Source organism: Aspergillus lentulus (assembly GCF_001445615.1).
Source record: "Aspergillus lentulus DNA, contig: Alt16, strain: IFM 54703, whole genome shotgun sequence".
NCBI lineage: Eukaryota > Fungi > Ascomycota > Eurotiomycetes > Eurotiales > Aspergillaceae > Aspergillus > Aspergillus lentulus.
Window position 1 is genome coordinate 1,026,144 of NW_028322113.1, and position 23,995 is coordinate 1,050,138.

General features: G+C 50.1%; 5 protein-coding genes and 1 non-coding gene across 6 annotated transcripts; 3 read left to right on the top strand and 3 right to left on the bottom strand.

Annotated features, from left to right (window-relative positions):
* Positions 1–144: 144 nt before the first annotated feature.
* ALT_7813 (DNA-directed RNA polymerase II core subunit RPO21) lies at positions 145–9,144 on the bottom strand (the record flags this gene model as incomplete). The annotated part of the gene is made up of 9 exons (XM_033562285.2): positions 145–554; positions 616–2,550; positions 2,652–2,756; positions 2,827–3,053; positions 3,651–3,662; positions 3,724–8,594; positions 8,657–8,727; positions 8,786–8,942; positions 9,016–9,144. 9 exons carry the CDS (start codon positions 9,142–9,144, stop codon positions 145–147), a joined length of 7,917 nt encoding a protein of 2,638 aa, XP_033418176.2.
* Positions 9,145–9,951: 807 nt separating this feature from the next.
* ALT_7814 (Set1-mediated histone H3-K4 methylation subunit Swd1) lies at positions 9,952–11,632 on the top strand (the record flags this gene model as incomplete). The annotated part of the gene is made up of 5 exons (XM_033562284.1): positions 9,952–10,021; positions 10,075–10,136; positions 10,203–10,291; positions 10,352–10,492; positions 10,555–11,632. 5 exons carry the CDS (start codon positions 9,952–9,954, stop codon positions 11,630–11,632), a joined length of 1,440 nt encoding a protein of 479 aa, XP_033418175.1.
* A 1,128-nt stretch (positions 11,633–12,760) lies between these two features.
* On the bottom strand, positions 12,761–13,582 carry ALT_7815 (class I SAM-dependent methyltransferase; the record flags this gene model as incomplete). Its single annotated transcript, XM_089600329.1, has 1 exon — positions 12,761–13,582. One exon carries the CDS (start codon positions 13,580–13,582, stop codon positions 12,761–12,763), a length of 822 nt encoding a protein of 273 aa, XP_089455222.1.
* A 7,245-nt stretch (positions 13,583–20,827) lies between these two features.
* On the top strand, positions 20,828–22,232 carry ALT_7816 (WD40 repeat domain-containing protein; the record flags this gene model as incomplete). Its single annotated transcript, XM_033561111.1, has 6 exons — positions 20,828–21,146; positions 21,224–21,323; positions 21,384–21,450; positions 21,506–21,843; positions 21,905–22,028; positions 22,083–22,232. The coding sequence occupies 6 exons, from the start codon at positions 20,828–20,830 to the stop codon at positions 22,230–22,232; spliced, it is 1,098 nt and encodes a 365-aa protein (XP_033417002.1).
* A 349-nt stretch (positions 22,233–22,581) lies between these two features.
* Positions 22,582–22,677, bottom strand: ALT_t156. The gene is made up of 2 exons: positions 22,641–22,677; positions 22,582–22,617 (listed from the first exon to the last, which is right to left on the bottom strand). It is a non-coding gene; the product is annotated as a tRNA-Val (tRNA).
* Positions 22,678–23,089: 412 nt separating this feature from the next.
* Positions 23,090–23,950, top strand: ALT_7817 (protein TMA23; the record flags this gene model as incomplete). Its single annotated transcript, XM_033561110.1, has 1 exon — positions 23,090–23,950. The coding sequence occupies one exon, from the start codon at positions 23,090–23,092 to the stop codon at positions 23,948–23,950; it is 861 nt and encodes a 286-aa protein (XP_033417001.1).
* Between the last annotated feature and the right edge of the window lie 45 nt (positions 23,951–23,995).

Below are 23,995 nucleotides of genomic sequence, written 5' to 3' on the forward strand. Positions count from 1 at the left end.
TTGATCAAAAGATGCTTATCGATAAGCACAGCTACCAGATAAGATAACCGATACTGTTTTTTACAGATCTACGAGGACTTTATAAGCTTGAATGGTGCCTAGAAGAATGTACAATTGCACGAACTCATGCAGATGCTTTCTCTATTAATGTCCAACACCACCGGCAACCCACTGAGCAAACTCCGGATCCCCAGGCTGCGGGAAAAACCCCCGGTCGTTCTGATTGTTCCCCGCCGCTGGGTTGGCACCTGGATTCTCGTTCGGCCTCTGCCTGTTTCGCTGCTGCCTCAAGTATACCAGTACAAGTAATGTGGCAGCCAAGGTAACAATAATGAGGCCTTCCAGAACGCTCTCATCAATGTCGAGTTCCAGGTCATCATAGTAACCATCGTCATGGCGGTGCTCGTCAAGACGGCGTGCGTCTGGATTCGAAGATAGCACGTCATCTTCATCTTCCGCATGCTTGTACAACTGTGAGTGGTAAGCCTCCTCCTCTTCGTCGTTCTCAATGAACGCTGCAATCCACTCTTTGAATGTCCGACGAGGCTTTTGTTCTGCGGTGTCCGGTCAGCATGTAAACAGGCGTAAGCGATTGAATCATCTTGGGTATCCTACCTTCTTCCTCTTGAATGGAGTTGACCTTTCCATTCGTAATCTTGTTCCAATAACTGCGTATTCGCAGCTTTATCAGACTTAATTTCACAGGCAGATAAGCTTCTGCATTTGCTTCGAGCGCCAAGTCGTAGTATCTTTTGGCCATATGGAAGTCTTGCTCCACGGCGACTCCGTTCTCATGCATCCAGCCAAGGTTCCAGTAGGCCTGCGCACTGTAATGGGCTTCAGCAGCGGTATGATAGCAGATAGAAGCTTTTTCCGGATCGGCTCCGATGCCAGTTCCGCTGAGATAGTAGTCACCCATCTTGATCAGCGAGTCGATATTCGCCTGCTTGGCCGAACGTGTCCAGTAGATCAGTGCTAGAGCAGCGTTTCGAAGGAGAGACGGACGAGGCTTCTTAGCCGCAGGTAGCATAGAGTCGAGCGACAACAATGAGCGCTGCTCATCGAGCAGGAATGCTACATTTGCCTGAGCGCTTTCGTAGCCCTGCTCTGCAGCCATCATGGCTGGGATCAAAGCCGCTTCTTTTTCGCCATTCTCATACGCGGCGTTTGATTCGGCAAACGATGAATGAATCGCTTCGGCACGCTCTGCGACCATCTTATAATACGATGCGGCCATGCCGCAGTGTCGTTGCCGGCCGATGCCATTGTTCGACAACTCCGCCAGGTAATAGAAGGCCTCCATGGACCCCCAGCGAGCCGCCAGCTCGAAATACCGGGTCGCCGTGGCGACATCTCCCTGATCCAGAAATAAAACTCCAAGTCTGGTCTCCGATGCTGGATAGTCCTGATCGGCCGCCGATTTGAAATACGAAGCGGCTTTGAAAGCGTCCTGGGGCACGCCATACCCATGAAGGTACATGAGTCCGATCTCGTGCTGACAGAGCGAGTCGCCGTTGACTAGTCCCCGCTTAAACCAGGTAAGAGCGTTGTTGAAATTCTGCTCGACTCCTTCGCCGCGTAGGTACATCATTCCAACGTGGCCGGCTGCTTTCGAAGCAAGTTTATCGATCCCCATAGGGTGATTGGGATTGACTGACCCGTCCTTGTTCCAGTAGCGTCTCGTTACCTGCTTGAAGTACTTCATTGCCTTTCGGAAATTTCGAGGCAAGCCTCGTGCCCCATCGTAGTGCAGCTTCCCCAAGCTAAACGTAGCCTTGAGCTCTCCCTTACGCGACATGAGGTCCAGGTACTCCAGAACATCCTCCAAGCTAGCCTCCGTACTAGACTGGACCCCATCACGCTGTGCGTTAGGCCCTGAGCTTGAGACACTGGCACCCTCGCCGTAAACGCCACCCTCCTCGTCCGCCCACCGATATGCTTCACTAGCCATGCTATAGCCACCGGGTGGCCCAGATCGATACCACTTAATCGCCTTGTCCGCCACTTTCTTGTAGTAATACGTCGCTTGATCGCAGTCTCTCGGAGTCCCGATGCCAGCGTGGTGGCGATAGGCCAGCGTCATCTCTGACCTCGTGTTCCCTCCTTCCGCAGCAAATGTATGATACAACAATGCCTTCCCCTGGTCGCGGTCCACCCCGTCCCCGATGCCGGTGGCGTACATGAAACCGAGCATATATTGCGCTGTACTGTTTCCAGTCAAGGAAGCAAGGCTCTGGTACCAATGGAAAGCGCGCTTGAAATCGCGCGGATGTGTAAAGTTACCATAGAAGTTCATTTCCGCTAATAGGAACATCGCATCTGGATTCTCATCCTCCTCGGCAGCCAGTTTGAGTTCTTTCACGGCTTTGACGACATTCGGATCGATCCTTCGGTTGGCAGTTGTCTCCGATTGAGGTGCATTCATGAATAGGATGCGGAACGCTTGTTGGGCGTAATGTAAGGCATATCCGAGGAGACCCGATGGCTTCTCAGATCCGGTGGACGAAATCTTTATTCCGTGGAGGATTCTGAGGGCATTTTCGACACGTTCTAGAAGCAAAAAATGTCAGTCGCCCTTCAATCAAGTCCACACATTGGCAGCAATAGCTTCTTGCCTTGTCCGGGCCAAATGTGAGACCCCTCAGCCTCACCCGCATATTTGCTTCCACGCTGATATGCTTCGGAAGTTACATCTATTGACGTATGACCATTCTCTGACTGAATTTTCGATTCGACCACGAGCGCCTGCAACAGCACTATAAATTGATCGCTGATCATCAGTATGAGAACCTCGGTGATCACACCGTTGACGTAGTGGATACTTACGGAACGCCAGAGGCAGGAAACGCCATAGCCATAGGTTCTTCATGTTGCCTGGCAAAACTTGGTAGTATTTGGGAGCAATAAGAGGCACATTGCGATTCCTCTTCTCACAATTGACTGCACATCGATCCACCTCGCCAACAGTCAGAAACGTGGTCTCGATGACTTCGGGGATGTTAGCTCGGCGTATTATGAGCTCACGCGGGAACCGGCCACCTGGCGTTGCGGAGCTTCATTTTGCCGACGCACAGACATATCGTCACACCTGCAACCTACGTACATCATCTTATCACAAGAATAATCATGTCCTGCAATAGATTTCTACATTCCTAAATATTGGTTTCCTTTTAAGAATAATATTCCCTTTATTTATCCATTCCTTCTTTAATCCGTTTTAGGCTAGGCTGTGTACATGAAAAGAACAAGCAGTGGCAGTAATACAATCATTAACAACGTCCTTGAGCGGACCAGAGCACTCGCCCATCCACAAACCATTCAGTTCTAAAGCCATCGTGGTATTTCGAAGGTCCGAAGGGAAGTGGGAGTGCAACGAATGAGAACATGCATCGCCAGCCCAGAAGAATGTATCACAATTTCAGCAGGGTGGCTTAAATTATGAAAGGCAAAAACAATCAGGCTGAAACGTCAAAAAAGGCATACATTTGAGAAAGGCTGCTGGCGCCCATATTGAGGATGAAATAGCCAACCAAGTCCGCGGCATCAGATGCAAAATGTGTTCTTTTTTATGGATTGTTCGATAGAATGGATGATGGTACAAAATAGAACGGAAACCATAAAGAAGTAGCCGAAGCACTTGCTAATCTCACTGGCGAGGAGACCTGAACAAGAATGTTAGTCAAATGCGCACACATCAATCAAGCTGAAGACGAGGGTACATACGAAGGGCTGAATGCCGGGGACGTAGGACTGTATCCAGGGGAGGTGGGACCTCCCGGAGACGTCGGCGATCCAGCAAAGTTAGGCGACGTAGGTGAGTACGTCTGCGGACTCGTAGGAGACCAGCCAGGAGATGTAGGAGTGTACTTGGGAGAGGTAGGTGAAGTAGGAGATAGGTGTCGACCGGCGCCACCAATAGCAGGACTGGTCGGGCTGTAGCTAGGCGACGTAGGGCTGAACGCAGGAGAAGCCGGGCTGAAGCTGGGGGACGTAGGGCTGTAGTTGGGCGATGTCGGTGAGAACCCTGGCGATGTGGGAGAGTAGGACGGAGACGTCGGGGATGCCTGTCCATATGCCGGCGACGTCGGTGAATATGCGGGCGAGGTTGGAGCGAACGATGGACTGGCAGGAGAGAAGCCAGGGGACGTCATGAAACGAGGACTGGTGATGCCCATGCCAGGAGACGTAGGTGAATAGCTTGAAGTCGGGGAGTACCCAGGAGACGTGGGATTGGCGCTGAACGGGCTGCTGGGTGAATAGCCTGCCGGGCTTGTAGCAGCGGGGCTGAAACCACCTCCAAAGCCACCCGTAGGTTGGTACTCGGTGAAGCCGCCAGGGGACTCGGCGCTCGCCTGGCCAATGGGCGAGAATGCTGACTCCGGGTCGGGGGTACCGATGTATGTACTTTCCTGCATGGGCGAACCAGTATCGTACTGTGTGGCAGCGCCGTCGGAAATAATTGCATCCTTGGCCCCAATGGTTCCCATAACACCGAACCGTGCATTGTTCGACACAACAGTATTGAGAAGGTTTTGGTCAAGATAGAGGTCAAACTCTCCTGTACCAGCGGGCGCCATCTGTCCCAGGATCAGATTCTCTGACACACCGCGGCAGTCGTCGAGTTCTCCGAAGGCTGCAGCTTCCAGCAGAATCTCCACAGTTTCTTCGAACGAACACCGCATCAGGGCACCATTGTCAGCACGATTGATACCGTGGCGAGTGACGGGCGTCAGATAACCTCGCACCGTCATGACGTCGACCAGGAGCGCCAGATGCCGGTGGTTGACATAGGAACCGTCGAAGGCAAGCACTTGGGTCAATTCTCGAAGCACAGCCGTACGGGCAGCTTCAATACCAAAGACTTCAAAGACCTCGATAAACTGGTTCGAGTACGTACGCGTAGCGTCAACTCCAGGGACAGCCAGGACCTCACCAAGGGAAGAACCACTGGTTTCAAGAACCCACTCCTTGCAGAGAGGATCGGTCTTGCTCGCAAACAGGCTGCCATCCTCAAGAACACGGACTTTGCTCTTCTCGTTAATGAAAGCCCGTTCCACTCCCTGAACACCACGGAGAGTGAGAGTATCCAGAAGATGCTGCTCCAATTTCTTGAGAGTGACATCGTATTCGATGTCCTCATCGTCCTCGTCTTCCTTGTAATCCTGGATTTGACGGATACGGATGACCTGCTCATCGGCGTTGTTGTCACTGAAAATAACCGCGATATCCTTGGGATAAGCCTGCTTAATCTTGGCAGCAACATCCTGCACTGTAAGACCCTTATCCAGGAGCTTTGGCCGACTAAGAATGATACGAAGCAACCACTTGGACTGTCGAGAGGAGGCGTCTGTGACATCCTCCGGAATGATGAAGTAGGACTCGACCATATCCCTATCATTTTCAATGACCGTGGTCTGGATGTCCGGGTCGTAGTAGATCTCAGTGGCTTCTGTAACGGATCTCAGGCTGGTATGCTCAACAACGCTTCGCAACTGTTTAGCAGATTCCTTATCGTGGCATTTGTGGGGCAACTGGTAAACAGTCATAGATGGCGTCTTGATGTTGGTAGCAACGTTGAGAATTTCCTTGAGACGAGGAACACCGAGGGTGACGTTCTTCGACGAGACACCAGCAAAGTGGAACGTGTTCAAGGTCATCTGTGTAGCGGGCTCACCAATAGACTGAGCGGCAAGCACACCAACCATTTCACCTGGGTTAGCACCAGCCTTAGCAAATCTGCTCTCAATGGCACCGATGACATGCTGGAAGGCAAGCTTGTTCATCGAGTACTCGGTGACAAGTCTGCGAAAAGCGAGGCGACTGCGAAGCTGTGCCTTGAACAACAGGGTAGCATTCTCCTGCGCCTCGCGCGAGATCGGATCGTCGCCGCGCACAACTAACAGACGATCGAGCAGAGAGCGGACTTGAGGGATGACTTCAGCAGGATGCAAGTCGCTGATGGCCCCTTCACGTATCCGGAATGTGCTCCTGGCAGTTTCAAGGATTCTCTGTACATTGATGGGAAGTTGCATCATCTCATCGTCTTCTTTCGCGACAGTGCGAAGGAATGCCCGGTCTTTGAGCAATTGCTCCCATTCCTCGTCGAGATATCTCTGGACTTCGACATCGCCAGCAATTTCATGAGCCTGTTCCAAGACTTCGGGTCCCAGGCTCCTCTCGGGATCCATGAGATCGACACGGAATCGCTCTCTGAACTTCTCATCAGAGCATCTGATAATGTCGACCCGCTGGTTTTCGATGTGAGCACCATCAAGACCGTCTTCTCCGTAGATGAATTGTATCACATCACCCAAAGAGTTTCTGACAGTGCCATCATACTTAACCATGACCTCCTCCAAGGCCTTAACCAGCTTTCGCTGGATATAACCAGTTTCGGCAGTCTTGACAGCAGTATCGATCAGACCTTCTCGACCGGCCATGGCATGGAAGAAGAATTCAGTTGGGGTTAGACCACGCAGATAAGAGTTTTCCACAAATCCGCGAGATTCCGGAGAGTAGTCATCCTTGGTGAAATGGGGGAGAGTACGATATTTGAATCCGAAAGGAATACGCTTGCCTTCGACGGACTGCTGACCCACAACAGCAGTCATCTGAGAGATATTGATCGTCGAACCCTTAGATCCAGACCGGGCCATCTGGATGGCATTGTTGAGATCCTTCAAACTCTTCTCAGTCTCACTACCAGCTTCGTCACGGGCATTGTTGAGCGCACGTGAAACCTTGCTCTCGAAGGTCTCTCGAACGTTCATACCAGGCAGGGGCTCCAGGGTATTCTCCGTGGCACTTGCTGTGATAGCCTCGACTTCCTTCTTCCTCTCCCGCACACAATTCTCGATTCGCTGAATCGTTATCGCGTCGGGAATGGTGTCCCCAATACCTATACTGAAACCATTGTGCAGCAGCCAGTAGTTGACAATGGTTTGTGCACCGTTGAAGAAAGCCACTGCAGTATCCGGCCCGTACTCATTGAAGATTGTGTGAATGACACCACCACCGCTAGCACCAACAGTCTTCTTGGAGAACATGCCATACATCAATTGTCCGCCGTGGATAAGCAGACCACCGTCTGTCAAAGGCGAGAACTTCTCTGCCAGACTAGAGTTATCTTTCTCCACACGCAACAAATTGAGCCCAGATGGAAGAGCCATGCTTATCATCTGCTTTCCAGTCCACCTAGGTCTAGGCTTTAAGATGGCTGGCGGAGGGATAACTCCATCCCAGTCTGGAACCCACAACATAATGTTCATGACCTGTTCTTTGGTCAAGAAGACATCACGTCGGCAAATCTTGTAAATACCGCAGAGAGTATCTTGCACGATACCCATAAGCGGACCGTTACGCTGGGGAGACACGATATTCAAAGGGACCAAGGCGAGCTGCTTCAACTCTGCGCGAGACTCCTCGCTCTGAGGAACGTGCAAGTTCATCTCGTCACCGTCGAAATCAGCGTTGTATGGGGTGGTGACAGACAGGTTCAGTCGGAAAGTCGAATACGGCATAACACGGACACGATGACCCATCATAGACTCCTTGTGAAGGGAAGGTTGACGATTGAACAAAATGATATCGCCATCCATAAGATGCCGCTCGACTTTCCACCCATACAGCAGTTGTTGACCTCCAGCTCTTCGGGCATGGCGTAAGTCAATACGTTCCCCATTGTCCCGCACGATATACCTCGCTCCAGGATGTTCGTTGGGGCCATTGGCAACAAGCTGCTGCAGCTTCTCGATGTTGTATGGAGTGACAACTTCGGGGTAGGTCAGAGTCCGAGCAATACTTCTTGGGACACCGACCTCGTCAAGAGACAGGTTCGGATCACCAGTAATGACAGTACGAGCCGAGAAATCGACACGCTTGCCCATCAAGTTCTGTCTAAGACGACCCTCCTTACCCTTCAGACGGCTTCGGATAGCCTTGACAGGTCGGTTCGACTTCTGCATGGCCTTCGGCTGACCAGCGATATCGTTATCCATGTAGGTGGCAACGTGGTACTGCAAAAGAGACTCAAACTCGCGTACGACGTGTTCAGGAGCGCCTTCCTGTTCGCATCGCTGGACATTCTGGTTCGCTCGGATAATCTCAGCCAACTTATAAGTCAGATCATCCTCACCGCGTTGGCCGCTGGTGCTGCCACCGACGAGAACACTGGGACGGACAGGAGGAGGGGGGACAGGCAGAACAGTGATGATCATCCATTCAGGACGAGCATAGTCATTACTCAAGCCCATTATGCGAACATCTTCGTGGGAAATGTTGCGGAAGACATTCAAGGCCATCTGAGGAGTAATGACTTTCTTTTCCGGCTGCTGCATCTCATCCTCATCCATCATGCTCTTGTTGGGCTTCCATGTTCCAACTAAAGTGATACCCTCTTTACGAATCGTGGGCTGGGCGTTACCGCAACCACCATGCCTCCGGAGAGGCTTGGAGCTCTCTTTCGAAAACGGCTCGTCCTCGTCCGGCGGAGGGTCTGCTTCACAGATCAACACATCCTTGGACAGTCTCCAGATATGGTCGAAACGTCGCTTGGGATCTCTCATGCGTAGGGCTTCTAAGAATTTGGAGTCGGACTGGTCTCATGTCAGCATATCATGCCATCTAGGATTTGCCATCCCAATTAGGGATGACTAACCGTATCGGCTTTGATCTTGCCACAGTTGTGGCAGACAGTCTCAAGGAGTTTCTTGACTTTGGTCAAGAAACCTAGTGCATCGTTGTTAGCTTCCCGCATCTGCAACAGATTCGTAGACATCTAACATACCGATGTGAAAGACTGGAGTCGCAAGCTCGATGTGTCCGAAGTGCCCAGGACACTCCTTTTGACCCTCCTCGCAGGTCTCGCAGTTCCATTGCCGGTCAATTGTACCCAAGCGAGGATCGTTCAAACCCTTTGTCCGCGGCCGCATCCGTTGTTCGTCCTGTTTATCATTTCGACCTTGTCAGTCATCCCACACCGCAAACCCCAGTCAACAGAAGCCAAGGTGTACGAACCATCGTCTCAGGATACTCAACATGCACCACGCTCATCCTTTTGATCTCCTCTGGAGAGAAGAGACCAAACTGGATCTCCTTGATGGTGCGCAGAGGCGCCTTGGAGTAGGGAAAGTAAACGTTCGACATGGTGGCGATCGGTCGTCGGATGTAGATGTGATACTCGAGGAAACGAAGGCGGTTTAGCGATCAACGAAACGAACGATCCGAGTCGCACAAAGCAAAATCAAGCGATACTAGAGCGTTAACAATCAAGCGTGCTCGAGCGACGATGAAAGTGTTTGCAAGCAGCTGGCCGGCTGAGGCCTTTGGCAGCCCTTGCCACGAGGGCGCCTGGACCTGGTGTCCCCGAATCCGCGAAACTCGGGGGCGAAAGGGCGGAAAAAGGTATATCTCGATCGAGTACGTCGAGGTCAATAGCCCGATGAGAGACAGGTAGATATCGCGATACGAGACGCGATGATCTGGAGGGTTGAGGGATGGGCAAGCAGCGTGTCGAGGTGATGAAAGGGAGACGGTTGGATGTCACTTCAGTTTGGATGGGGCACGAGTTTTCTTGAGCCGCAGCCAGCAGCACTAGCGCGGTGCCGGCTAAAAGTCCGCAGCGCTAACCCATAGAAACTTGGCAGATGGCCTAAAAATCAGATTTGTAATACAAAATCATCCAATCATGCTGTCTATATGATAGTACCTATGAGTTCTGCTGATGGTTTTTAAATTGCAACTGACCGCCCAGCGACTGCCATCTCATATAACAATCCAGCCAAAAGACTGATGCACTTCTTATCGCCGACTGTGCTCGCAGATTACCTAGCCACCAAGGGTGCTGGATGAATCCTTCACAATTATCCCTCCTAGCCTCTCTTCAGGCTGGGAACTCTTCTCCCCTTAACTGCAATCACTCTGTTCTCACTTGAAACGCGCTAGTAAACCACAATGAATTTGTCGCTCATTGATCCTTTCGTCCTCGCCCAGGACTATCCCGACACCTTGACAGAGAAATTGAGTCCGTCGGCGCCCCCTTCACTTTCTCAATGCGACGTGGCTAACGAGTGACAGGAAGCGGGCACGCGACATGTTTGCGCTTCAATCGCAAAGGAGATTACCTTGCTTCCGGACGAGTGCGTACAACCCTCTTCCTTTCGGGCCCACCCATCTCGAATCCTCATTGACACTCCATCCTATAGGTGGACGGTACTGTGGTTATCTTTGATATAGAGACAAATGGAGTTGCGCGGAAACTCCGCGGTCATACCAGACAGATCCAATCTCTCAGGTGGGAATTAGTCCCCTGCGGAGTCGACTGAGAGAATGTCGTGCTGATAAGAAAGAATAGCTGGTCTAGAGATGGACGATACCTCCTCAGCTCCTCGCAGGACTGGAAATGCATTCTGTGGGACATGAAAGATGGTTCCCGCGTGCGCACCGTCCGATTTGAGGCGCCTGTGTATATTGCAGAACTACATCCTTTTAACCAGTGAGTGTCCCTTGCTCCTGCAGGGCTTAGAGTCCTGTCTAAAGCATGTCCGATGGTCGCAGTTTACTCTTCGTCGCTTCACTTTTCGAAGACCAACCAGTCCTCGTGGATATCTCGTCCCCCAAACCGATCAAGCGAATACTCCCCTCCGCTCCATTTCGTCCTCCGCCATCCGCCTCAGAAGAAATCGACCCCGCCTTGGCGGCCAAACAAGCCGCGCAAGACGCAAAGCACTCGACATGCGTCACAATCTTCTCGGCATTTGGAAATCACATCATATCAGGCACATCCAAGGGTTGGATCAACATCATCGAGACGCAGACCTGTACTACCATCCATTCCACCCGGCTCTGTAACGGCGTGGTCATTCTCCTTCGTTTGGCAAGTAACGGCCGGGACTTACTCATCAACAGTTCCGATCGCGTAATCCGAACCATCATCATGCCAGACCTGTCGCAACTAGGGATCGACCTCGAGCCCACGAACATCAAACTACAAGTGGAACATAAGTTTCAGGACGTGGTAAACCGACTGAGCTGGAACCACGTCACCTTCTCCTCTACAGGCGAATTCGTGACTGCCTCCACCTTTATGAATCCTGACATCTACGTCTGGGAGCGAAGCCACGGCTCCCTCGTCAAGATCCTCGAGGGTCCGCGTGAAGAGCTCGGCGTTGTCGAATGGCACCCGTCGCGCCCCATGGTAGTCGCCTGTGGCTTAGAATCCGGCTGCATATACACGTGGTCCATCGTCACGCCACAGAAGTGGTCCGCTCTGGCGCCGGATTTCGGCGAAGTCGAAGAAAATGTCGAGTACATGGAACGGGAGGATGAATTCGACATCCACCCGGCGGAGGAAATCCACCAACGGCGTCTCGACCAGGAAGATGAAGTCCCCGATGTCCTCACCATCGAACCGCTAAAGAGTGGCGCGGACGGCGAGATGGAAGCTTTCCGCATGCCGGTCCTCCTGGACATTTCTGACAGCGAAAGTGAGGAGGACATAGTGGCGGTAGGGCCGGGGACGATGCGTCGCCGGAGTCCCGGTGCAGGTCGGGAGTGGATGAACTCCAATGGAGACGGAGACAAAGAAAGTGGGAAGCCCGGTGCTGGTAGAGGTCAAAGGGGCCGGCGGAAATAAGCCGATCTACCCTTTTTTTTTCTTTTTTTTTTTTTTTTTTTTTTTTTTTTTTTTTTTTTTTTTTTTTTTTTTTTTTGAAACACCCATGGTCATTACAGCAACTTTGGGGGATCTGCAACATTTGATGAAAGCATTTACGGCGTTTGACGGCACACATATTATGACGGTAACTAAAGATTTGGGTGGTTTTCCAAGGATTCCCAAAAATGGGTGGATCTTCGAAGAGTTTTGACCACAAGTTTAGGGTATGAGTTGAGATCATATCCAATGTATTGGCTGAGTGTCCTTTTTCATACCTTCGCTCGTGCCATGTCATCAATATCATTATAGCCGGGATTTCTTTCAAGAATTCATCTTCAAAAAGGACCAAGGGGGTGGGAAAAACAATAGCAAGAGGGATGTACTGCCGTCCAGACAATAAGGCAAGGTGATCTGGGTATGAAGCCACTGTAAACGGCAACCTCCTTCCCTACAGAACGCCAGGGCATGCTATAAAGTTCAGTGCAACTATCGCGACCCATGCGGGCAAAACAGAAAAGGAATTTGCGTCCCTCCGTCTCAGCGAGATCTGGTTCGCTCCTATCTTTCTTCTGTCCAACCAGTGCAAGTGTCGTTATCAGAGCAATCCCATGTCTCTGCCGCCACAATATCAGTCGATCGCGACTCCCGCGGCATGGGTCGTAAATGTGGCGGCACCGAAGTTGGGTTACCTCTGGTGTATATATTCCTTGTCCGTTTAGAAAGTCCCGAAAAGCCAACGATCAGGCTTTCTGACGGGCAGGAAACGGGGTAAGCCTTTGTTCCAGTATTTTCATGCGAGCTTTCAGAGGTTTCAGCGTGCGCATGAATCTGGTATTGAACAAGGAAGGATGGCCGGTCAAGGGAGTTGGCGACCGAGATTGAGGGTGTTTGTGGGTTTGTAGGGTGTTTGCCGCGTGGGTCGGACTGGTCTCTCAGATGTTCAGTACAGTTTTGTAACAAGAATAAAGTAAGATGGAGGAAGAAGATCGCTTGGATCGTGTTCAAAGCACGATTGGTGGTTCACTCTGAGGGTGGAGATCCGGATTCATGGCGCGCAGTTTAGTAACCACGATGTCACAGATTTAAAGGATGCAAGGTTGATCTCGGTCAATTGGCGAGGGGCTTTCGAGCCTGGTATATATGCAGTATGTTGTAAGTATGGATCTCTTTATTGAAAGCCTCCGACTTGACATCGGCTGCTATCTGCTTGATTCGTTCGATAGGCCAACCGAACACACGGCTGAAAGGGGCCAGACTCATTGTCTCAATACTCTCCGAGATGGCTAGGTTATACCAACGGGCCACTCTTCTCTCATGCTCGTCCTGATGCCAAGGGTTGAGAGGGAGTCCAACCATTTGATGGTCAATTTCAGTAAATCCGGCCTCCTGCAGGTTTCGAATCGTTTCACGTGAATTGTGAGCAACCGGCCGCATGGTTTCCTCTGTGGCTTGTTTCAATAACTGGTACCATTGTCGAATAGCCAAGCCTTCCAAAGAGCGATCATCGCAACGGGGTTCGAAATCGATTTCGACCTGCTCAAACCACGCACCAGGACGGAGATGGGAATAAATCCTCCGATAGAGGTTGGGCCAGCTTGCGACGCTGCCAGAGCCCATCTGCATGTGAATCAGGTCCCACGAATCCTCCCCAAGAGCCCAAAGGCTCTCAAAGTCGAATGGTGCATAAAAGTCGCAATTTCTCGGGTGATTTGGGGGCTGTATAGGGGCCAAATCTACCCCAACAACGAAGGCCTCTGGATACTTGTTGGCCACATCGATCGCCCAAATCCCTGTGCCACATCCCAAATCGAGAAACCGGCCGTTGGTGGGATGCGGAGCATAGATCAGTCCGTCCGAGACTCTCGCCACAGTGAAAAGCTTGTGGAAGATATCTAGACGATCCTGCTCTTGTTCGTCGCACGGCAACATGTAGATTCCTTTGCGGTATCCATGGTACGTTCGTCCGTTCTCCTGATAGCAAGGGTATCTGTCAGGATTCCTAAAGGGAGAAGAGAGGAAAAGAGTGGTTGTATATTAGTCACCCAATGGTAACAAAGTTGCAAATTTTAACAGCTCTGACGGCAGTTCAAAGGAGGGAGAGCAAGAATATGAAATGAGAAGGTAGAAGGGAAAGAGAGATATACTTGCTACTGGTAGAATTAATGCTTGGGGAACCATTGGCGTGCCAACGACCAGCGGCCGGGTCTCTCTCCGCAGCCGGACCCCTGTCTGTGATTGTATAGATGTCCATAGCATCGGAGTTGTTTCTTGAGCGGCCTAGGGCATTGAAATCTGACGAAATAGATCCGCGAACGTTAAGTGGCGGGGAGGCCACCGTCGGAGGTCGCTGTCCACCCTGCCCGTTGAGAAACATCAGGTCGAGGAGGTCCAATCGGGTAATGATGAGGAAGAAGAAGAAACAGAATAGTATGTTGACGAGGTTAAAGAAGGAAAACACAATGTTGACTGGTCAGGAATCAGTCGTGGAGAGGTGTACCGATAGAAGACAGGTATGGTGGCTATTATCACAGATCAAAGCAAACATATAGGAAGAAGGAAAAGGCTGAGCACAGCGGCTGCAGGAATACTGCATAGAAGTATGGACAAGGTGATCGAAGGGCGCGAGAGGTCTTTTTGGCGAGGAAGAAACACATAGAATCATTCACACACAACACACGCACACAGCAAGGATAGGTAAGATTCCGTAATACACGGCACTCTCAAACTCAGCTGAACTGCACACCCAACGACAGAATCAGAAGGTGGTCAGCTTAGCATTTGGGAGGCAAAAGGTAACAACAGACCTGAAGCGCCGCGGCTGCCTCCCCGCGGAAGACCCAAACCTCTGGAGGAACCACACAAGAGCAGTCACGACGCGACCATGCAGGATTCTGGCTCGATGGACTCTATCGTCTGGATGTAGACAGGCAAAGACAATGTATCTAATGGTTTAGTGAATCAAGATCAACCATGGATCGATGATGGACGATCAAGGAAGAACCTATTGAGATGGAGCGAGGGGCGGTTAATTAATGTAAGAAGAGTAAATGACGGAGAAAGAAAATAGAAATAAAAATAAATAAAAATGAACTATTATTTAGTACAGGGGAAAACAAAGAAATGCGCCATAATATGATAATTATAACGATAGAAAAAAGAAGAAAATAAATAAATCAAAAGGAAGGGAACAGTGCGAAGTTGATGAAGAGATGAAAGGAGTAAGGAGCAAAAGCAAAGCACAGCAACCAAGGCTTTAAGGTTGTGCAACCGCTGTCTCCCTACCCGTCAGGCCCACGGGCGCGATGGCGGGGCGGTTGGGAAGGGCCCAGCGTTGGACTGATCGGTCAGCCTGAGGCGCCAATTAGTCCAGCGAGGGTGGAAACAGAGACTGCGAAGAAGAGAGAGGGACTGCTGGGTATGGGTTGATGAGGTACTCTGTTTCAATATGAGTAAAAGATGTGGTCTCATATACACTCAAGTTGGTCTGATGGTTGGCTACAAAGCCTTCTTTAGTGCACGATTGATTAGATAGATACGTAGAGTATGAAAAGGGGCAAGTTGATGGCAATGTAGAGTCAGACAAAATGATCCAGAATATAATATTCATAATATGGCAGTTATGATGAGAGGCATTATTATCATGATGCCAAAGGAAGAGACTAGCTATGGAGCAAGGTACCAACCGACCTCTTGTAACTTTGTAAGTCTATCAACGATGTATCCAAGGCACTGCCAATGCAGAAGACGGAACCATTTCAGCGCAACTTAGAATTTTCATTTCTTGATTGAATTTTCAGGACACTCGGTTATGCTCCGTGATCTGACCACATTGGTCTTCTCTGGTGCTCGAGGACCAAAACATACTCGACTACTTGCAGGGATTAGACAGGGTCTCCGATAGCTGATTGTCTAACTCTAATCAAGCGAATAGCAACCAATATGAATGCCTCAAAGACAGTGTTACAATCGCTATTGATTAGTAGATACTTGGCCCTCAACAGTGCTCTATTTAGTCAGGGATTAGATGCAGTGTTCCACAGACTCTAGTGCATCAACAAGGGGCTGCTTCCTGGAAGACTTTTGATCCATGTATGTACCTCCCTTTTGCAGTATGAGATGGTACGCTCACCTCACGCCCCAACCTTGTAAGGTACAGTAAACATCCAGACGGTTCATGATCTGGTATGTATACTTTAAAAGCCTCATAAAACATACTTTTTTCACATCTTCTTACTTGAGACTAGGGCCCATCAGTACCCGGGTTTTCGGGCCCTCACGGAAAAAATCAAATTTGAAAGCAATCTTGAGCTTACGAGTGCCAACAAACTAGCAACGACCAACGGAGTAAAATGGCAGTATACCCACTTTAGCGGGTGTCAACCCTGGTACCTTAGGTTTGGGGAAATAACTTCCCAGACAATAAGGCTCTTTTATTCTCTGTTCTTTGAACAGTTGAGTGCGTAGAATTTTGTCATCATGACTTGTGCCTGTCAACTATTGAAGATGATCCCTACTAGTAAGTCGTACCACTTACGTTGTAGTCTGTATGTCCCCTCCCGGTTCAGGTACAGTGGGTAGTGACTACTCGACAATAGAAAACTGTGGGTTACCAACATCCTGGATATCGAAGGAAACTAAGGGCTATACTAATCCTCGGAGGAAAAGATAGCGTAACTGTTCCCGTCAATAGTACTAAGTTAGAAAGGAGGGGTTCGGATTTCATTTCATCTCTGATTGTTCTTGTTCGAAATGGGTATCTCCTGGTCCCACCAAAGTGTGCCAGAATTCCCGCTCAAAGTAAAAGGACAAAGAACCAAAAAGTGACTTTCGGGGCGGGACGCGGACCGTCGTCCACTTTTGGTCAAAGTCAAATTATCCAATTGCAGTGGATTATTTTTCCGCAGCTAGACCATTCGGTTTGGGCCTAGGCAACTCAGTAGTAAGATATTACCAACCATCCGGAGTTCCAGAGACAAAGCAAAGTACCTTCCTTGGTAGATATGCGAGCAGTAAGCAATAATGATGAGTACACTCTGGTATGGTCAGTCTGGTGACTGATGAGATTTATGTTCATATTTATTAGCTAAGCAAATGCGGATGGACCAGGGATGCCGTCTCTCAGACTTTGACTCTTGGTGTACCCCTTACCGTACCAATATGTCCTCGTGTCATGCCTCGTCAAGGCGTCGTCCTACTGCTAAACTTCTTTTAGTTTCTGCCGCTCAGTACTCAACTAATCAGCTTATCTGGCCGTGTTCCCAACACTCTGGTTGAAGGATCCGAAGCTTTTCGGATGTCATTCCTCTTCGAGCACTTCTGCTACGGTTTTACCTCTAGTACCCGTGTGAACCTCCGACGCTGAATCTCAATAATACTAGGTAATTCGTAGGCTTCATATCATCTTACTATTTTACCTAAGAATTATCTTTACTAATAAGTAGTAGGTACCTAAATGCCTATTTATTCTCTGGCTCATCCATGGTCCATCGACCTGTTGCTTGTGGCCCCTGGCATTGCATGCATCCGCTCCGAAGTGGACCACGGTTGCTGCATACTGTGGCCTGTATCCACGGAGTATCTGTCATTCTGTCAGTCTCGACTCTCGAATAGGTCCATGGAAAACGGTCCAAACCAAAATACCAACCACAATCATAGGTACCATGCCTTACCTTAGCGATGACCATGCCTTGAGCCTGGAAAGTACAACAACTCAACCACATAATCATGTGAGCCATTAACAATAAAGTTCAGGCAATTTGGTAATCAATGAGCACACTGCAGCAGCGGGTGCAGGTACAGGATTAGATGAATCACTCTCTGCTAAATAAGTGCTAATCTTGTTAGATAAATATCCGCAGTTTCCGTGCTCAAGGAAATTTTTTGATCTGCACTTCCAGGCGGAGCGCACTGTGCGCGTAGGACAATCTCCCTGATTGTTGTCATTGACTGACAGGATTTAGGCTTTTGACTTAATTGTATGGGAAACTGTCCGTAGGTACCAATTACCTAGTCCAGTAACAAGTACAACTACGTAGGCCCCTAGCAGCAAAATAAAGTTCGTGTACCTTTGATCCATGTGACGAGTGGCAACTTACATCTCTCACTAATGTCCGAGAATATTGAGGAAAATGAATGGATTTGCACACCGCTTCCCAGACTGCCGGGTCCCAAGGCTGTAGGCTGCAATGTATTCCGTCACTTTTCTCATAAGCGAGCTTCGGTAACTTGATACCTTACCTAGGTAGGTAAGGTACCTACCCTGATAGGGGTACATGGCTGCAGATCCTATCCATGAAGCTGCCCCAGTCTCTTATCGCTAATGCGTGCCTACCTCGGGTGCTTTGTGGACAGTCAAGTACAGTATCATTACCATGCCTTCAAACACGAGATCAGCACAGTTAAGTAGTCTGAGGTTCCTGCTACTGAGGAATTATCTCGGTAAGAGAAGGTACCCACAATACTACATAACAGCAAACCTCCCTACCCACACTTAGTTTAATCTGCCTGCTATCATTCATCAATCTCGACTGGATCACCACTGAACTTAGTTGATATTTAGTGTCCGTCACACTGGAGATCCCCATTCAGGACTAGGCGGATATATCTTCAGCATCTTTCTTCATTCGTCCCTTGTTGACTCGGCTCGCCAACCCACAACAACCTAACCCGGTCTCAACACCTTCAATCCATCTGTCTCATTTAGTCTGCTTACTATTTACGCGGTTCAAGTTTCAGACCGTACGGCGTTTACAGCGAGAAACATCATCCATTTTCTTTTGAGGTAGACAGGCATCAACAAAGATCGGTATCGCATCATCGATCGAGTATAAGCGCCTTTTCCCTCGAGCAATGAGCGGAGCCGAAGACGAGTCATGAAAGTCCTGAAGATCTTGCTGCAGTACAAGCGTTAATCAAAGCTGTTGTGGGGTCGTCCACTTGTATTTTCTCCCACGCTTGCATCCACATCTTCCAGTCTCAGGCCAGTCGCAGAATTAGATCACAGGACATATCCTCAGAAGCGCCACAGGGTGGCGGATATTGAGAACAATCAATTGTTTGAAAGTCTCGACCCCTTTTGCGAATCTGGATCCTCTATCAGCTAGTTAGATGGTACACAAGGCGTGTCGCCGTTCCATGTTTTCACTGTGGAATCACTGAAGGTGACCGCTACATTGAACGAGGTCCCAGTTGGTCCAAAGGAGAATTCAAAATTAGTGACAGTGATAAGATCGACAGTCAGCATGGAACGCATCCTTTCACAAAGTTTAAATTCTTCTGGCCAGCTACAAACAAGATAGCCATCTTCACCTCGCAGAAGGAGGATGCTTGCTCGAGCCACAAACGCCACGACCAATCATCTGGGTGCATCTCGAACTCGGCAACGGGTTGCCTTGCACCTGGGAGGTTACATGGAAGGATGTCACCGCTCCATTCAGGAACTAACTGTTCCTGGGCAAGTCCTCGACGGAAAAATCACAGATCAACGCGGCGGTGCTGACCGCCCCAGTCGTCTGTACGTACTGGGAAACTTGAAACGCTCCATTTGCGGCTGTGTATATGTAGCTAGATGCATTCGGCGATTGAACCTGGACAGACCAGGTGAAGGGCTGACTCGATTCGCCTGTGCCTCCCACTATGTCTCCACCCAGTATGACACTCCGATTAAGCTCTCTCAGCGATCGACCAATCCAAACGGCAAATCTCTCAGCACTCAGCAAGAGGACTTGCTAGGGCTTAACCAGCAGAGATCTTTGATGAAAATTGTGGATAGGAGGCAGCCATTGTGTAAGTTATGCGCGTCACTTGGAGCACGCGAATGGGACCGGGCCCAGCGTGTCACACAACCAGTCATCGAAGGCACAAAGGGACGGTGACGCAGAGTCGCACTCCTATTCCGTTGCCTGTGTCGATCTTTTCACAACTATCCTGGAAAGAATAGCCAATCAGTTAGTCTCCCTCTGATTTTCATTTTTTTCCTCCTCTGTGCGCTATGGCAACCGATAAGCCTTTCCCGGAGGTCACCTGAAGACCATATGGTAAACAACGAGGTCGATCTTATTTGCAGCACCAATGATGGCAACCCTGGCCGCAGGAGTGCTGGTTGGAAGAGACAACTACTCTGTACACATCGCCGAGGTCCAATGACTTCACGTTGCGCAAACGTCTAACGTCACTCGTGAATAAAAAAGAAAAGAAAAGGAGATGGAGCATGTCTCGTCGGTTCAACGGCTGGCACCGGTTCTTCAAGGAACTGGGGCCCGCTTGAAAAGTCAAAGATCCACGTCTGCAGGGCAGCGCCATGAGGTTTCCTAGACTGATATTCTTAGGGCTAACCATGCTAACATATACACTATATGAACAACTACGGCTATTATTACCATGCGACAAGAAATCTACTGCGCACCCAAGCTACATTGAGAGAACGCTGCAATGGTTTTGGGCCCAAAGTCGCGGCAAGGTAGGTGAAAGAGAGAAGTGAGTTACTCTCAACCTTCATGAGACTAGAGGCTGCCCTTCGTAAACTCCCAACGATTAACACCTTGACGATACTCCCGTTTATGGTTACATGAGAGCATTTTCAAGGTGGAAAACAACGTTCTAGCAATTCTTGGCTTCCCATCCTGGGATCCAGCCCAGTTAAGCGAGATCAAAAAACAAAGCTAGATTAGAGAGAAGAAAATAAATAGAATGACGAGATGCATTTTATTAAGCTTTATTATTCCATTTGCATTGTCGTTTGCTGAGAATTGAATGCGCTCAGCAAAAAGCGAAGATGTATGGAGTGGTAAAAATGCACGGGGAAAGTAAGAAAAAATCAGAACTATGGAGAAAATCAAATTTTCTACCCGCAGCATCACCACTAAGCTTGGTATACACAACTTCATCAGCCACCACCTGTCAACAGAATCAGCATAACAAACGGCGGGGTGATTCCCAGACAAAACCCTATACTGGCTTGTCTCACTACTTGAAATCAAACCATAGATACGAAGGGACCTGTCATCAAGGAGGTAGCCGATCGGCTGATTGATCTGGACCAGAGTCGAACACGGGAAGATCGGTTCTGGCGGTTGCTTGGAGCATCAGTATATCTGCACAGATCTAGTATTATCATTGTCGCCTTGTATAACCGCCGATAAGTAGAAAGCGGCCCAGTCTTTGTTGTACGGCGCCATGCACACCCTCAAGGCCACGGCATCATCCTCGCTCAATCTGGGGCCGGGGAATTACATCTACTCGATCATTCCTGCGTGGCCTGACTCGTTGGCGGCTATTTCATCGGATGACTCGTTGCGTGTTTTTGATGCCGCTAGTCTTGGCCGTGTAGCCGTGGTTGCGGCGAAAACGCACGGGAATGGGGGCGTGACGTCGCTGAGGAGGTATGGATCTGGGCAGGATCAGCAGCTGCTAGTCACCGGCGGTAGGGATGGGAAGGTGAAGCTGTGGGATTTGAGAGGGGGAAAGGGTTCGGCTGTTGTTGAAATGGAGACTGGTGAGTTGGTTCTCGCTGAGTGGTCTTGTCGCTCTGGGTGATCTGTCTGTGGCTAACTGTTTGCCGTACGTGGATAGCCAGGAATGCGTCTGTGCTGTCAACAGCTTGCTGTGCGGAGACAAATACTATCGTTGCTGGTACGGAGCTGGTCTCCTCGCAGGCTGTTGTTGCATTCTGGTCAGTCATGACTGAATTGATGACATCCGGCGACTACGCAAGCTGCTAACCGCCTTGTAGGGATATTAGATCGCCGGGGACAACTCGGCTCCAGTACGTCGAGAGCCACAACGACGACGTGACCGAGGTGCGTATGCGTCCTATCCTCATTTCGCTTTGCGCTCCGTACTGATAAGAACCAGCTTCAATACCACCCCGTCCGAAACAACATCTTACTGTCCGGAAGCACAGACGGACTGGTTAACATCTACGACACTACCATCACGGACGAGGACGACGCCCTGGTGCAGGTCATCAACCACGGCTCCGTCCATCACGCCGGGTTCCTGGGCGAGCGTACCATCTACGCCCTCAGCCATGACGAGGACTTCTCCGTCCACCCGGCCACAGATCCCGACGAGCAGGCCGAGGAACCCAAGCCCATCCAGTTTGGTGATCTAAGGCAGCCCCTCAACTGCGAGTATATCGCCCAGCTCTGCACCGGCAGCCAGTCGGCGTTCATCGCTGCCGGACATAAACTGTACGTCTACATTCCTTTGTTTATTCTCAATTTCGGTCATATCTGACAGCTTGTCCTACAGTGATAAACGACTAGACCTCGTCCCTCTCGTCCCCGATCCGTGGCGGTTCGACCAGGCCAACCTCTGGCGTCTTCCGGGCGCGCACGGCGAGGAGGTCGTTCGTTCAATCTACGTCGACGAGCAGGTATGTTTCTTCCACTCGTGTTTCTAAAGTACCCCAGATTCACCATCCTTGCAGAGTCATTCCGTATTCACCGGAGGAGAGGACGGGTTCGTTCGTGCCTGGAAGCCAATAGATGAGGATGAAACTCAGGCCGAATCTTCTCCAGCCAAGCCTTCACGACCGAAGGAGAAGAAACGCGAGAAGGAGCGGTTCAAGCCATATTGATTGTGGCTGTTGTACTATTGGATTGTAAATTATATTACATGAGTTCTTTAACTCATTGTATATATCGTAGGTACTGTTGTAGGTACTGTCGTAGGCTGCGAGACTTGTCTTCGTCGCCAAATCCATTCGGTTTTACTACCATCCAAAAGGCTACTCGCGAATATATATTTGAGTCGACTACCCCGACCAACGACTACATCACGCAACGCAACCATTTTTACTGTATCGTGACACGCTCGGCAAAAAAGCCCTGCCACAATAAATTCGTGGAAATATTTTAAGAAAAAAATCCAACCAAAAACAAGCATCAGAGACGAAAATGGAAAGTCTACTGGCGAAAAGCAAAAAGTAGTCGCGCCCGGGATCGAACCGGGAACCTTCTCGGAATCCTTGCGAAGCTCACATGACTGTGAACGAGAAATCATAACCATTAGACCACGCGACTGCTTGTTAGAATACTGAGCAAACCAATATTTTATGTACTAAAGCAGGTAAACCACTGCATAGGAAACTCCAGTCTTTGCCCCATCTCCGCCGCATCCAAACTTTTTTTTTCTCTACTGTGTGTGATCTCAGTCAGTCTCTGCGACGGGGTTAGTCGGTAGTCTGTCCGACCCTTTCATCGCCTAATTTATTACTGCCTTCTTCCTCACTCCTCATCTTCAGAGGCGGTTATACCCCTCCCCATCCGTCCTCCAGGTTATTCCTGCCAGGTTTCTCCTAAGCGCCGTTCCATCGAAGACAAACCTCGATGCCCGCCAGAGCCGTCATCTAAACTAACCGCCCTCCAACCGCCTCACCAACTCCATCACACCTTTCCTCCCGATCCATATTACCCAAAAAAGGGCCCAACGAAAATGGACGCCCAAGCCTACCTCATTCGTCACGGCTGGTCCGGACCAGGCAACCCACTAAATCCCGACCGCCCACAGGGCGGCGGTCTTGGTCTCACGAGACCCATTCTTATCGCGCGGCGCTCCGGCAACCAGGGCGTGGGCAAGAAGACGACCAAGGATCCCACGAATCAGTGGTGGCTGCGTGGGTTTGAGGATGCGCTGAAGGGCGTGGGGCAGGAGAGTGTCGGCGGTGCTGGGGCAGTACCGAAGCCGAATGCGTTGACCAGTGAACTGTACCGGTTTTTTGTGAGGGGGGAGGTTGTTCCTGGTACGATTGATGGGAAGAAGAAGGTGGTGGTTGTGGACGAAAGCGAGAAAAAGAGGAAAAGGAAGGAGGAGAGCGAGGGGGAGAATGCTGAAGAGGCAAAGGCGCGGCGGAAGGAGGAGAAGCGCAAGAAGCGGAAGATGAAGGAGGGTTCGTCCAGTGTGGATGAGACGACCCCTGAGGGTCGAGCCGAGAGCAAAGAGGAGCGCCGACGGAGAAAGGAGGAGAAGAAGAGGAGGAAACAAGAGAAGGAGCTGAGGAAGCAGGAGGAGAGCAGTGCCGGGGAGGATGAGAAGGCCGCTCGCAAGGAGAAGAAGAAAAAGGAAAACGAAAAGAAGAAGACGGAAAGACCGGAAGACGAATATCCTACTCCTCCGTCTACGGAACCAGAGCAGACGGAGTCCAGCAGTGGGCGGGACGAATCCTCAGACACAACGGCAAAGCCGAAGAAGAGAAAGGAGAAGGAGGACTCGAAACAGGACAAAAAGGCCCGGAAGAAAGGTGCCTCGTCCGTGGACAGCACGAAAAAGAAGTCAAAAAAGTCGACCAACGAGTGATATTGGCCCGTTCTTCATGTACAGATAAAGTTTTCGTTCATCAGA